We start from the raw sequence: 13,773 nt of genomic DNA, 5'->3' as shown, positions 1-13,773 counted from the left end.
AATGGGACGATCAACTTAACTTTGTATGCCTTGCATATAACACAATGATACACGACTCCACTGGTTACACGACGTTCGAACTCACATTCGGACACCAAGCCAATCTTCCCTCCACGACATCCAAGAATCCGCAACGCACATACGCAGACGAAGTCACGTTCCGCAAAAAAGAATGGGACTCTAGACTCCAACACGCTCACGGAACGTTGATCAAAAGTAAACAGCGATATCAGCGCGATCAAAAACGTAAAATTATAAAACCTCAATCAATTTTCAAAGAAGGAGACTCCGTCTTAATACATAACGATTATAAAGGGTATAAACTTGATGTGGAATGGTTAGGACCGTACACGATTGATAAAGTATGTACTCCATACTATTTGATTCAAAACAACAAAATACACGGTAATCGTTTAAAACCTTACTTTCCAGGTCGACGCTCCTCTTTGCCGGAATACTATCCGCGCAAATAAATATTACCCCATTGGAAAGAAACTCTGTATTCGTAGAAAACATAGGAAAAGGATATTTGTACAGCGATATTGCCAATGTTATAGTAGGATTAGACACTAGCGACATATACGAGCAGATAAGCACAATAGAATCACATAAATTAACAATAGACGCACGTGCAACCAGCAAAGAATACGCTGAACAGTTAGACGGATTACAAAATCGTATCAATAATCTAAAACAACTCGCAAAACACTTAAAAGCGTTAATACATACCCGAAGCAAACGAGGTTTACTCAACATCATAGGTTCCGTATCGAAAAGTTTGTTCGGAACTCTCGACGATACCGATCTTACGCCCATAAACGAGAATATGGACAAACTATTCGATGACAATAATAAAATCAAGACGATAATAGCGAATCAAGCAGCACTTAATAGAAAAATTGTAAAGTCAGAAAATCTAAACCACTTAGAAAAATCACATAGCGATATATTAAAACAACAATGGCAGGCAAATATCGATAGATTTATACTTAAGATGATCATGAAACTCGACACCGCGATGCAAACTTTACACTTCCAATTAGATGAAATACTTAACGTCATGATATTAGGCAAACAAGGAATAATTAGTCCACAAATACTCGACTCGGATGAATTTCTAGAAAATTACGCCAAGACAATAGGTAACCAGATGTACAACACCGCGATCTCTGCCAAAACCGAACATTTTCAGTTTATACTCGACATCAGTGATCTTCAAATCTTCACAATAGGTGACAAAATATTCTTCAAAATCATAGTACCTTTAGTCTCTAACACAGAATGGAACATATTACAGATATATCCTATCCCGAGTAAGAGAAATGGAGTATTTTTGGCTCCAGTAGTCGAACATCAGATATATTTAACCTCAGGTCTTTCATTTATAAACACTGATATCGAATACCTCAACAAACTTTGTAAGAATCAAGCCGGAACCACTATACGCAAACAAACACTACCAATTCATGACAGAAACTCGAAAACTGATTGTCGCAGCGAAATAATAAACTTCAAACCTCACATTGAACATTGCCAAATAACTGTACTTAAGATCGAAGACATTAGCTTTATACCACTCAAAACTAGCAACTGTTACATTGCGTTACCGGCAAATCCGATAGAAATAGACACAATTTGCCAAACGAAACACACTTTGCAAAAACTTGACAAGCCTTCTATCATCTTGCGATATACTGTACAAAGACGAACACATGCGTATAGGCGAAACAAAAATCGAAGTCAAATACGAAATCAAAACAAAAACCCTAGCGCTCAAAACAAACGATAGTTTCACTCATCTGTTAGATAAACTCGAGCGAGCACCAAAGGTAATAGACAATTTACAAGGCTATAAAACCACGATCGATAAAATAGGCGACGAGATAGAAACCCTTAATTTCGAACATAGAATCAAAGATATACAGTATTGGGGACTAACCACGCTCCAGACATTAGGGTACATAGCATTAGGCATACTAGGTATATATGGATTAAACAAAATAGGGGTATTCGAATGCATCAGGAAATGTATACCGAACAAATTATGTATCAATCTATTGCGCTGCCGAAATGAAACCGTAATCAACAGCCACAATGCGACAGCCCCGCCAGTACCAAGCACCCTGGCCTCGACACCCAACATCCATATTCCAACCGATACATAATTCCTCTTGAGGAAGAGGAGGAATCAGCTGTAATTTTCAAGCCACGTCAAGTCCGATTCAACGAAAGTCTTCTGAAGACAACTTGAGGGACCAAGTTCAATCTAGGAAGGGGGGAATGTCACAGGTGCAAATCAAGCAGCTATATGATAAACCAGCATCCGTTCTCAGGCGCCTGGACGGCATATATGTACGACCAAAGACTGCTCCCACTCCAACGAATAAAAGAATATAAATGCTTCGTTCCAAATCATCCAGTCAGTCTAAAAAAAATTTCTTAACTAACTCAAGTACCAAAAAATTGTATCATGGCGAAACGAAAACAGTATTGTACAAATTGAGAAAAAAAAATAAAGAACTCGGTCTCCTGTTCACAAAAAAAAACAAGTTTCTTGTTTTTTTTCTTAATTTTTATGTGACAAATGCTCGATAGATACTTGTAAATAGTGCTCGATAACTCTAGATAACTCGATAGATGAGTGATTCGCTTGCGATGCTGGTCGGGTGTTCGGTATTTTGAGTGGCCGTCAGTTTATGGCACGGACAAGCTCATTCCCTTTTTTAAGAAATTCCGAATTGCATGTTCTCCCCGAGCTGTAAACCTAACGACTCTGAGGTCAGGTAAAAAAACTCCAGCAAAGGATCAGCCGGAAGATAAGCTCGTTGTATTGGAAGTACCATTTACGGTGTGCTTGTGCGCGTCCACCCGTTCTTGCACATTATAATTTCCTGCTATATGACCCGTTTTGAATCAATTAAAATGCCGGAATTGGCGGGAAAAGGCCGAATATGTACAAAACAGGATTCTCCGTATGTTCGTTGTAATGGAAGTACCATTATTCGGGGATTGGCAGTGTGCAACGAGTTCTCACTCATCATAATATCCTCCTATACGGCCCATTTTGAAACAATTCGGACAACCACGGCAAAACCATTCGGCATTCATCAGGGCTCTCCTTGTATTGGCCCGTGTTATTTCCTTCTCCGTGCTGCTCCTAGTCTAGTCCTTCCTTAGCCAGTTCAGCATGCTACGTTGTCGTCCTTCTGCGTGGCTGTCTTGCAGCTCCTCTTCCACTGCTCCGCGTAGTTGGCACATGACGGTCTTACAGAACAGGCTGAACTTGTTCCAGTTCTCGTCCTTGGCGGTCACCGTGGCCATAAAGTTGTCCACGTCTATCTTCTCGCCAAGACCGCTTTCCAGCTCGGTTCTTCTGTCAGTCCACTTGGGGCATGTGAAGAGGACGTGCTCCGCGTCGTCGTTGTGATCTCCGCAATCTAAACATTGGCTGTCAGTGTCCTTCCCGATTCTTCTCCTGTAGACACTGAAGATTCCATGCCAGGTTAGCAGCTGCATCGTATGGTGATCTATTTCTTTTTTCTCCTTGGCAAAAAGGAGCGCGTTCGGTATTAATTTCTTGGTGCTGTTATCCCTCCTATACGCTTCCCATTCCTTTTGCCATTCGTCCTTTGTCTCCTTCCGGATCATCTCCAGCTCGTCCTTCAGTGCGCTGCCGTCTCCTACGCAGATCCTGGTCTTGTGGATCCTGGTTCTATCATATGCTTCTTTTAGTTGCTTCACCTTGATGTAGATCGGTAGATTACCGGTCAAGACGCAAAGCGCTGCGTGAGAGACAGTACGGTATGACGTAATTGTAATGCACAGGGCAGTTCTTTGCGCCCTTTTCAACATCCTCCTTATTTCGGCTGGGCCCGCCCACACTGCTGCACCACAGGTTACGATAGACTCCCATGCGTTGTAGTAGAGCCTACGAGCCAAGCAGAGCGGCCCGTTGATTTTCGGCAGGATGCCCCTGAGTGCTCTGACCATCTTGTCGGCGCTACTACAAACCGTTTCTATGTGCTTGTCGAAACTCCTGTGTGTGCCGATCGAGACACCGAGGTATTTATCCGCTCGAACGTTTCGATGTCCGAGGTACCTAATTTGATTCCGATCACTCTCGGCACCCGCATCCCAGTGATGAGCATTATTTCCGTCTTCTCTCTCGCCAGCGTGAGTATTATATGTATTAATAATAATTAAGTTATACTAATAACGCTGTTGATTATTAAGCCAAAATAGTATTTTAACTTTGTATAATTTATGCATTAATCAGAAATAAAAATATAAAAAAAGATTGACTGTTTCTTATTATTTATTATACCAATATAATTCAACAAAAATTACGGTGTCAATCTCTTTATATCCTCGGGACGAAAATCTATCCTCATAGAAGCAATACGTCGAACTTCAGCAGGTGTTAATCTCCATGCAATCGCATCTGCACCACAATAATTTACTAGTTCTTCTACTTTTTCAACGCTTAATATGGTAGCTATTTGCGTTAATCGTGCAAATTTATCACGTACAGACCATGAGGTAACAGCGGCTAAGTAACTTGCTAATGACCTTACTTCTTTATCAAGTATAAGATCTACCGCCTAAAAAATTATTGATTATGATGGAATAAATATTAAAATTATAATAAATTCATAAAATATACATACTCTGTTAAAAGTAGACTTTAATACAACTTTTTCTAAACGAGCTGTTACTTCAGCAGTAAGAAGACCAATTAAAGCATCATAATTAGGTGCTGTTAAACTTCCCTTAAAACTTTGAAGTAAAAATTCTAAATTCATAATTAAAGATTGTACGAAAGGTCCATCTGTTTCATTTCTTAATAAGTCATCCTACGGATATTGACGAATCGTTACGAGTTTTTTATTTCCTTAACTCATTTTAATCATTTCTTATGATTATATACTTTGTTTACCTCGTTCATATGATGATGCACTGATAAGAATGCATCGACCCAAAGTGTGACCCTCGGTTTGACAGCGCTTACTCGTAACTGTTCTAGAGCATAATCATTAACCGCTCGTAAAATCGACATAATTCTGGAAATAATACCACTAATGCCAAATTTAAAGTTGGGAATGCCTGAATATTTAGTACAAGATGGAAGTAGCTGCAGTTACGAATAACAAAGTTTGGAAGACAGTTCGCTAAATAAGATTGGTATAGAAGATACATCATCTAATACTCCTGATCATGATCAGCAACCTGACATTTTATTCGAGCAATCAGTCTACTTCAGATAGCTTGGATCTCAAACATCAAACAACTGATGTTGGTAAGATCTTTATTATTTTATTCTATTTTTAAAGCGTAGGGGGATATGTTGCATAATCTTGTTTGTTAACTAGGGCACTTGCGTTCGAAACCTAGTACTTCTGGAGAAAGATTAGCACAAGAAGCAGTGCAGGGTAAGTGTTTCCCTAATCAGTATTTACTTTACCTTACTATGACACACGATATAATTTTTTATTCCTCTAATCTTTTAATCTTTTAAAATAAATGTTAACAATTACCATAACTGTATTAAGAAGTTATTATCAATAAAGCGTACATAATATAATAGAATCTGTAATTCCTAGTGTTTTATATGTACAACAATTTGAATCAGATATGATGATATTTGATATTTATATCGAAGATTTAATTAAGAGAAATGGCATTGTAAACTAACTTTAAGTTTTGCACCCATATATTGCTGATGCTAATGATTCCTAATTGTTAAGGTTATTCAGTGGATGGAATTAAAGAAATGCGTGAGCAAACTGCAAGGTATTGAAAGTGTATATATTGTGAATAGTAAATTACAAAATATGTGGTACTATGTAAGCCGATCCAGATCCTCTCGCTAGTGTCACGGACCAACTTTCCTTTTTGCCATGTGGTACGCCAGATGTGACGGTCCTTGTAAAATTCCACGTAGTCTGGACGCCAAGACCTATCTATTGTTCTATTAACTCGCAACAGGCCTAGGAAGACAAACATAAACCGAATCTGTTCAGTTTCAGTTTCCTGCACGTAAATATTTTCGGTTTATGTTTGTTGCACGCTCTTACCTAATACGGAGAAAGCGGGTGTCTGGCAAGATAAGAGTTTTTCCACGAACAAAGATGCCCACGAGCCATATCTAGCTCTCCTTGTCTTTACTACCTAATTCATTTTACCAATGGGCATCGCGGATCGTTACCCTCACTTTTCCACCAAAAAGTGTGGACAACGAATCCGCGTTCTGAGTTCCAAAGGGAACACCCACACCGAGCTTTCTTCTTTGATGGTACGAGACCGTTCAAACAGTTCTATTTCTAATTTCAATCCGGTTCTATTTCTAATTCCAATTCAGTCACAATATTGACCTTTGTAATAAAACTCTGAGTCTAAAGAATAAAGACTATACTAAAAAATCACCAGTCGTGTAATTACTTAAAAAATTACGTGACACTAGCAACGTTACCCTGAGACTGAAACAACTGCCTAAACCAACGTCGGACGTGTACCGCTTATGGTCTTTCCTCGACGCATTCCTTTGTATATGCGCTTTCGAAGACCTTAGGCGGTTGAGAAACCGAAGACCAGATGTAGAGTTTTCTCAGAAGTGACGATCACTTCAACACTAATTAATTTTAAAATGATACTTAATTATCGATAGATAGTGCATTTTATGTTTATAAACGTGAAAAAAACAATTTTCGTTTCACCGAACTATGGTTATCCCACAATATATGTATCATTAATATATTATAAGGAACTATTCGAATATACGTACAAAATCGTTTTTATGCGTATTTTTACATACAACTTTCATTTACTTTAAATTATTCCAAATTTGAGGATAAAATTATGCAGACTATATACACAGAAGAAAGGGGATTAATTTTACCATATACTTCATTTGAAAGAAAGTTGCGTGAACTTCTCATGACGTAAAGTGTAAAAATTTAATAGAATGTAGATACAGTTTTCTATTATCGTTACAGATAAGAAATTTGTTAAACACTGATAAAGTTAAAGCCATTAATAGTGGTTGCAGCAAAGATTTGTTATTAATTCAAGATGAATAGGTTTCAAACAAAAAATTCCAGTTACTACTTATAGATTTGATTTTATAAAAAAAACAAGAAATTAAAAATTTTATAAAAAAGTTTATTCGCATTAAAAATATTATATTTTATCGCATATCAGAATTTTAGATCTTACGTTTAAAATAGTTTTTTTTTACCTTTTTTTGCTTGTAAAGTTATTACATTAATAAAAATGTCAGGATCGGGTTAACTGAATTGATCGTGTAGTAAAATATCGATCCAAATATCTTGGAATCATTAAAAAAAATGCTTTTTTTATTGTGAAAAAATGGTACTTTATTACCGTTAATCATTTAACTGTAATATTGGCTATAATATTTAACAATAATATTTCTAGTACATCAACATTAATATACGTTCTAAATAATATGTGAAGAAATTTGAGGTTAGGTTGGAAGATATCTACACCGGAAATGACGCCTGCAAAATGGCGCACGTGATTGGTTAGAAATTAACCGCAGAACATCTTCATACGCTATTGATTATTTCCTGTAAATGAGGAATTTTAATATAATGTACAAAGTATATAAGATTTTGCATTAAAATTGTCGCAAATATTTTTAAAAATTAATTGGATTGTAGTATTTTTCAAAAATTATAATAATGTAAGATTCTATATGGAATTATTTTCTATCGTTCGCGCATAAGACCAGTACGTAACGACAAGCTTGAGGGTATATAAAGCCACCATCAGACGCGCAACGTAGGCATTTGTCGAGTCGTCTGCAAGCGGAGAGGATCTTATTTTGCTCGACAGTTTCAAACATTTTGTGTGTTGTGTGAACCTGTTCTATCTTGTTCTACAACAATCACGAGCCATATACAGGTTAGTGTACTTATTATTATAATTTATTCATTAATTAGGTGAAATAGTTTAGGAAACAATAAGAAAACGTGAATATCGTAACATCGACACTGTGTTAACCTCGAAAAAGAGGACATTTGCATTCCTGCAAATTAAGAAAACTACGAAGCCGTCGTCATGGCAAAGTCTAAGAAGAGAGTTTGTGATATTGACGCCAAGCCAAGTAGTACTAAACGATTAGCATCTTGGATCAGAAGAATCCGCAGTAAAAAATCAAGGTATTGCCGAAATCGCAGACGCGATTTACGGATTGAAGCAATGCTGACGTGTGCTCTCTTCAAAGCTGAAAATGAATTACGCATCAAGCAATCATCTAAAGCTTTAAAATTGCAGAAACTTAAAGAAAAATTATTGAAGAAGGAAAATTGTATAAATTACGAACGCTGCGATGATGAAGGCACGTCTCAGCAGAGCAATCCCTGGAAAGAGCCTGATTTGTGTCCTGAATTGAGAAGTTTAGACGATTTCATGTCTAAGCTATCAGAAGTAAAAGTACCAGTACGACGCTGAAGTAGTGGGAAAAATGCAAACCTTCAGGTTATGAAGACCGGCCAACGCCCAAGACGCGTTGAGTGCACTCGTTCCCGTCCGATCACGAAAGTTAAGCAACGCCGGGCACGGATAGTACTAAGATCGGTGACCGCTTGGGAACTCCGCGTGGTGTTGGTTTTTTTCAGAAGGAGATCAGCCCAGTATTTGAACTGTCTAAGAAGATGACGCGAGCAGTAACTGCCCGAAGAGGAAGATACAGCGGGGCATGAAAGGACAACCCTGATGACTGCCGCCTGGTATTACCGGGGTTGTCTGCCCTCAAAGCAGAGGAAGAAGGAGGAGTGGTTTTTTTAGTGGGTATGGCAACAACATCCGCGCGAGTCCCACATAACCCAGTGATTCGGGTCACTGGGCATGCGTAACAGCATTTTCCCCTCCTCATGCAAAAAAAAAAAAAGGTTATGAAGACCTGGAAGCTTATGTGACTACTTTTACAAGAGGATAATTTCTCGCAACGTTTTATCCACCAAATGCATAGAGATTTCAACAACAACTATATGCAATCTGGAGCGATTATGGAGCACCGTGTATCACGTCGGTGCTGCAGGAATAGAAATCGCATTACTATTCTGACGTATATAAGGATTTTTTTAATTTACAGCTTCACCGTTTGAGATGACATTTGGACAGACGGAGGGAGGGAGTTGGTGTTGTCAACGATGCTGAAGCGTACCACACGATTGGGGACCCCATGTTCTCTAGTCTCTGCACCTTTCATTGGTTTGGTTTGTAAACTGTATCGTGACCGATGCATTCGGGACCTTTACAATTTTTTGTGGTAATATAATTTTGTAGTAATATAATTTTGTAGTAATATAATTTTGTAGAAGTATAATTTTGTAGTAATATAATTTTGTAGTAATATAATTTTGTAGTAAAATAATTTTGTAGTAAAATAATTTTGTAGTAAAATAATTTTGTAGTAATATAATTTTGTAGTATTAATGAGCGTTCGAAATATATTTGAAGAATGTTTGATTCGATATTTTTTATTTTCAAAAGTATGGCAATTTACACAAAACATTACGTATTTTGTATGTCTTAGCGTTTAAAGAAAATTTGTATTGCATGGTAACTTATAGATTTAATAGTACCGTTTCGAATATTCTCTCCATTATTCTGAACGTCGAGATTTTGTATATATTTCCTTAATGTTAATTAACAGTTTTGTAGACTTTTGAATAAATAAAAAGGAATTGATAAAATTTGGAAAATGTCTACAATTTTCCTGCGATCTTCTAATTCGCCATATTAGTCCTTTTCAGTCCAGCATACTACACATAACAAAATTCTGTCGCAGGCAAGAGATCCGCACATGTGTCCAGGCTGTTGGCCGTCATCGGCGACATTATTTCGCCTGTCTGTGTATGAGATAACGAGTGACGACAGACGATTGGTAGGGGATAAACAAAGGGGAAAATTGTTTGTTTTTAGCAAATCGTGCATGAAGTTTTCTGACTGACGATGAGTCGCACCATAATCACTTTGTACATAAACGTCTCATCACTCCGTGTTTCCGTATCTTGAACATCCAAGCATCAACTAATTCCAAAATCGTCTGACGCGCGATACACATAGGCTTATTGTGACAAGCTACAGCAAATTATAGCAAGTTTTATTTGGTGAGCTCTAATCTCTTTTGTTCGTTACCTGTGCACATGTGTTTTCTCAGGTCCAGAAAAGTTTTTTCAACGCTTGTACCACCAAGTTGTATGTGAGTTACTCTGGCTTGTCAATATGCCTTGTTCAAAGTTGAGAGCTGGATACTGTCACAGCTCTCTATCTTCCCATGTAATTATGATAATAGGAGCTTTATGAGGTATGGAGTAAATTGAATGCGTCTTTGTTGAATCTAGATGATCCAGAATGGCGAATTGTTACAAGTAGAACAACTAATCAAAGTAATAGACATACACATATATGAAATATGTTTCATATGGATAGGAAATTACTTTGAAATTTGACAAGCATTGCAATATATATGTTGGTTCGGAAGTAATATTACTAGATACTTATTTTTACAGATTGCAATATTCTCTTCACTAATTCATAGATTGATCTTAGAACAAATGAAGAACTTTACATGTTATTGGATTAACAAATAAAATGTATTGTTCCTCACAAATGGTATGCAGAGGAGTAATGAAAATAAAAGACAGGTGTATATTACAGTTCAAGTGACGCGAGAGACTGAAATACTATTTATACAAATTGCGGATGGATGGATACTGTGAAAAATCTTTCACATACTGATTGTAGGAAAGCAGAGATGGAAAATGAAGCAACGTATTTTAAAATTGAATCCCTAAGTATAGCATGTAGATAATATTTTGAGTGTTGATGGAGGACAAAATTATGCACATTCCTTTTTCAATTCCAAGGAATTGCATCATCGATGAGTCGGTTGTCAAAACATGATGGAAATAGCTCATTGTTAATTGAACAAGTTTGATATAATTACACAAACTAAAGATTTAACTTGAAATTTGTTCGAAGAAATTTACTTTTACTTATACGTGATGTCAAGTGCGGTATTAAGTATCATGCTTTCATAACTATTGTTTTAAATATTTTTGTGTTGAAATATTGTCGTTTGGGTGTCTGTTCTGTACTACAGGAGTACCCGAAATAATTTTACTCGTCGTGTACAGTTAAACAACTACAGGCAGTTGATTCTATTCCTGGAACGCGTTGGATTCGTGTTTACGTGGTACGTTGATTAGAATGATTTAGAGGTGGTTTACTGATGCCAAGCAAGGTAGATATCATTTCCGAACTACCACTGGAGGTTTCGCACTTGTTACTTCGAAAATTGGATCCCTCCTCCCTGCAGAGCGCCGCGCTTGTCTCGCGCAAATGGTTGAACATATGCAGATCCGACAAGTGTCTTCGGCGGACAGCAAGAAGTCACATCCGGCGTACGAGAAAGGGGTTCAGGATGGGGTTCCTCGGAACCACAGCCGCTAAAGCTGCCGAACAACAATCAAGGAGTAGAGTACGAGGTGCGAGGAACCTACGACACGAAGTAGGCTTATCCACTGCTCGTACGACGGTCATCATTGGAAGGTTACGTGGTCCTCCGAAAATTTCGATGCGAAATCGTCCTATCGATGTTGAACCGCTAAAATGTATTAGACTGTAATTGATAGTATGTACCTTAATTCGACAGTTTGATTTTGCGAGAACACGAAACTGCCTTGTCCTACGAAAATGATTCAGAACTGTAGCGCAAAGCTTGAAATAAAATGGTGCCATTGAGACGGCAATTTGTTTCAGCCGCGGCAGTTTTCTACAGAAATATCGACAATGTAACTCACATTGACGCTCAGTCGTGTACCGCGTTACACTCTACCTGTGGACTAGAAAGGGTCTTGGCCGCCTTCGTGAGAAAGCCGTACCGTCTTTCGTGTTAACGGTGCACTCGCTCTGACAAGTGGGTTTCAGGACGGGCGGCAAAGTTTCCTTCGAAGAGCTTGCCCACTTCATTACATAAGAGCATCGGGCGATACGAGGACGACGAGAACGTCGGTCGTGCCGCCCTTCAGAAGCTGTACCAGCCTCACCATGCGCTTTATCCGACGAGAGGCTCCCTCCCACTGACACCGTGAAATAAGTGTCGTAGCTTGGGGGCAATTATCCGCGTCCTCTCCGCTCATACCCGTCCGGAGATACCGTCCGTACCAGGCGCTACGTCACGGGAGGCTATCCTCGTCGTCCTGCATCTCCCCGCATGTTTATAGACTGACGGAGCGTCATACTCGATTTTGTGATGGCGTGAACGTTATTCAAATATGTAATAACGTTACCAAACCCACTATAACTATAAATTACTTTCCCACAGAACTTCGACTCATTCTATATCTTGGATAGTTCACAAGTACGTATGCGCGAGATATATATTTCATTATAGAAGCCCTGAATCAAGTATTGAATTTAAGAGGTAATGGTTTGTAGCCTTAAGTACTGAAACTTATTCTATAATGGGAGCAACTGCCACAAATAGGAATCTAATCATTCTAACTAAAGACAAATTCTATCGACGAAATATTTAGTATGTAATTATAATATAAATTATACAATCATATAGTATAGTTTAATGTCATCATTAATTTCTATATTCATACAATACCGCATATCATTTGCAAATGTATATTTTATACCAAGTAGTATTGCAATTGTGCCACTCGGAAGACAAACTTATTAATTCCATCTTCCGATATTACCTGTACTTATATAGAAATATAATACTAAATACTAAAATATATCATAAGTATTTCATATTTGAAACAACAGTAAACCGAACGGAATTAATCTGTTTGACTTCTATGCGGCTCAAGTCACGTATCAATATATGTACATTATTCTGTAGTTTTAATATTTTAAGCGTGCATTGTGCACAGGACAATTGTCTTCAATAAATTTTGCAAATCTGTTTATAGTAAGTGAGGGATCATTAGGCCAAAGAAAAATAAGGCGACTTTTAAAAGATGCAATGAAACTTGCTTCTGCTGAACATGGACTATGAAGGTCGAACATCTTTCCGTTTATTTTGCAATTAAATACATACTCGCCTTCCGCATTCTGGCCTGTGTGCCTGCTGGATCAGGCTGGCAAGCTGTTGGAGAGGATTGTGGCTGCCCGACTCGAGTCACATCTGTATCGACGTGCTCCGTCGATCGAAATATCTGATACTAGTTCCCCTTAAAACGCAACGAACTGAATCCATAATTAATGCGCTCATTGAACACTATATTTACATATTTTCGGCACCAAAAACGATCCTAACAGACCAGGGACAAAATTTTGTTAGCGATTTAATGACGAAATTTGAAGAAGCTTTTAAAATCAAACACATCAAAACAACTTCATTTCACCCACAGAGTAACGGATCTCTCGAAAGAACGCATGCCTCAGTTAAAGATTTAATTCGTACTGCATTACACGACAATGACAAAGAATGGGACGAAGTACTTAATTTCATTTGTTTAGGGTACAACACCGCGAAACATGAAGGAACAGGATTCTCTCCCTTTGAATTGACCTTTGGGCGAAAAGCTAACTTACCTTCCGCAATATCCAAATTCCCCACACTTACCTATGATGATATGTACTCACTTTGGCAAAAACAACTGAATAAATATTGGGAAACAGCTCACAAAACGCTTATTCAGAATAAGCAACGATACAAGCGAGACCAAGAAAGAAAGATTGTTAAAACTCAGACCGTGTTTAGAAAAGGAGACTTTGTTTTAATTCACA

At 37.9% G+C, this 13,773-nt stretch overlaps 1 protein-coding gene and 1 pseudogene across 1 annotated transcript; one reads left to right on the top strand and one right to left on the bottom strand.

The window, feature by feature from the left end:
- Positions 1-4,307: 4,307 nt before the first annotated feature.
- LOC132915820 (conserved oligomeric Golgi complex subunit 4-like) lies at positions 4,308-5,056 on the bottom strand. The gene is made up of 3 exons (XM_060975606.1): positions 4,937-5,056; positions 4,668-4,853; positions 4,308-4,601 (listed from the first exon to the last, which is right to left on the bottom strand). The coding sequence occupies exons 1-3, from the start codon at positions 5,054-5,056 to the stop codon at positions 4,344-4,346; spliced, it is 564 nt and encodes a 187-aa protein (XP_060831589.1). The 3' UTR covers positions 4,308-4,343.
- A 3,456-nt stretch (positions 5,057-8,512) lies between these two features.
- LOC132915844 (5S ribosomal RNA) lies at positions 8,513-8,631 on the top strand (annotated as a pseudogene).
- Positions 8,632-13,773: the final 5,142 nt, after the last annotated feature.

Source organism: Bombus pascuorum, unplaced genomic scaffold (assembly GCF_905332965.1).
Source record: "Bombus pascuorum unplaced genomic scaffold, iyBomPasc1.1, whole genome shotgun sequence".
Lineage (NCBI taxonomy): Eukaryota > Metazoa > Arthropoda > Insecta > Hymenoptera > Apidae > Bombus > Bombus pascuorum.
The sequence above is the reverse complement of the archived record's forward strand: the minus strand, read 5'-3'. Positions and strand labels throughout refer to the sequence as shown.

Bases quoted from the DNA above. Each gene is read 5' to 3' on its own strand.
- LOC132915820 (XM_060975606.1), bottom strand. From the start codon at position 5,056: ATGTCGATTTTACGAGCGGTTAATGATTATGCTCTAGAACAGTTACGA. The intron at 4,854-4,936 runs GTAAACAAAGTA...CAATATCCGTAG, and splicing joins TGCATCATCATATGAACGAG to GATGACTTATTAAGAAATGA. The intron at 4,602-4,667 runs GTATGTATATTT...ATAATTTTTTAG, and splicing joins TAAAGTCTACTTTTAACAGA to GCGGTAGATCTTATACTTGA.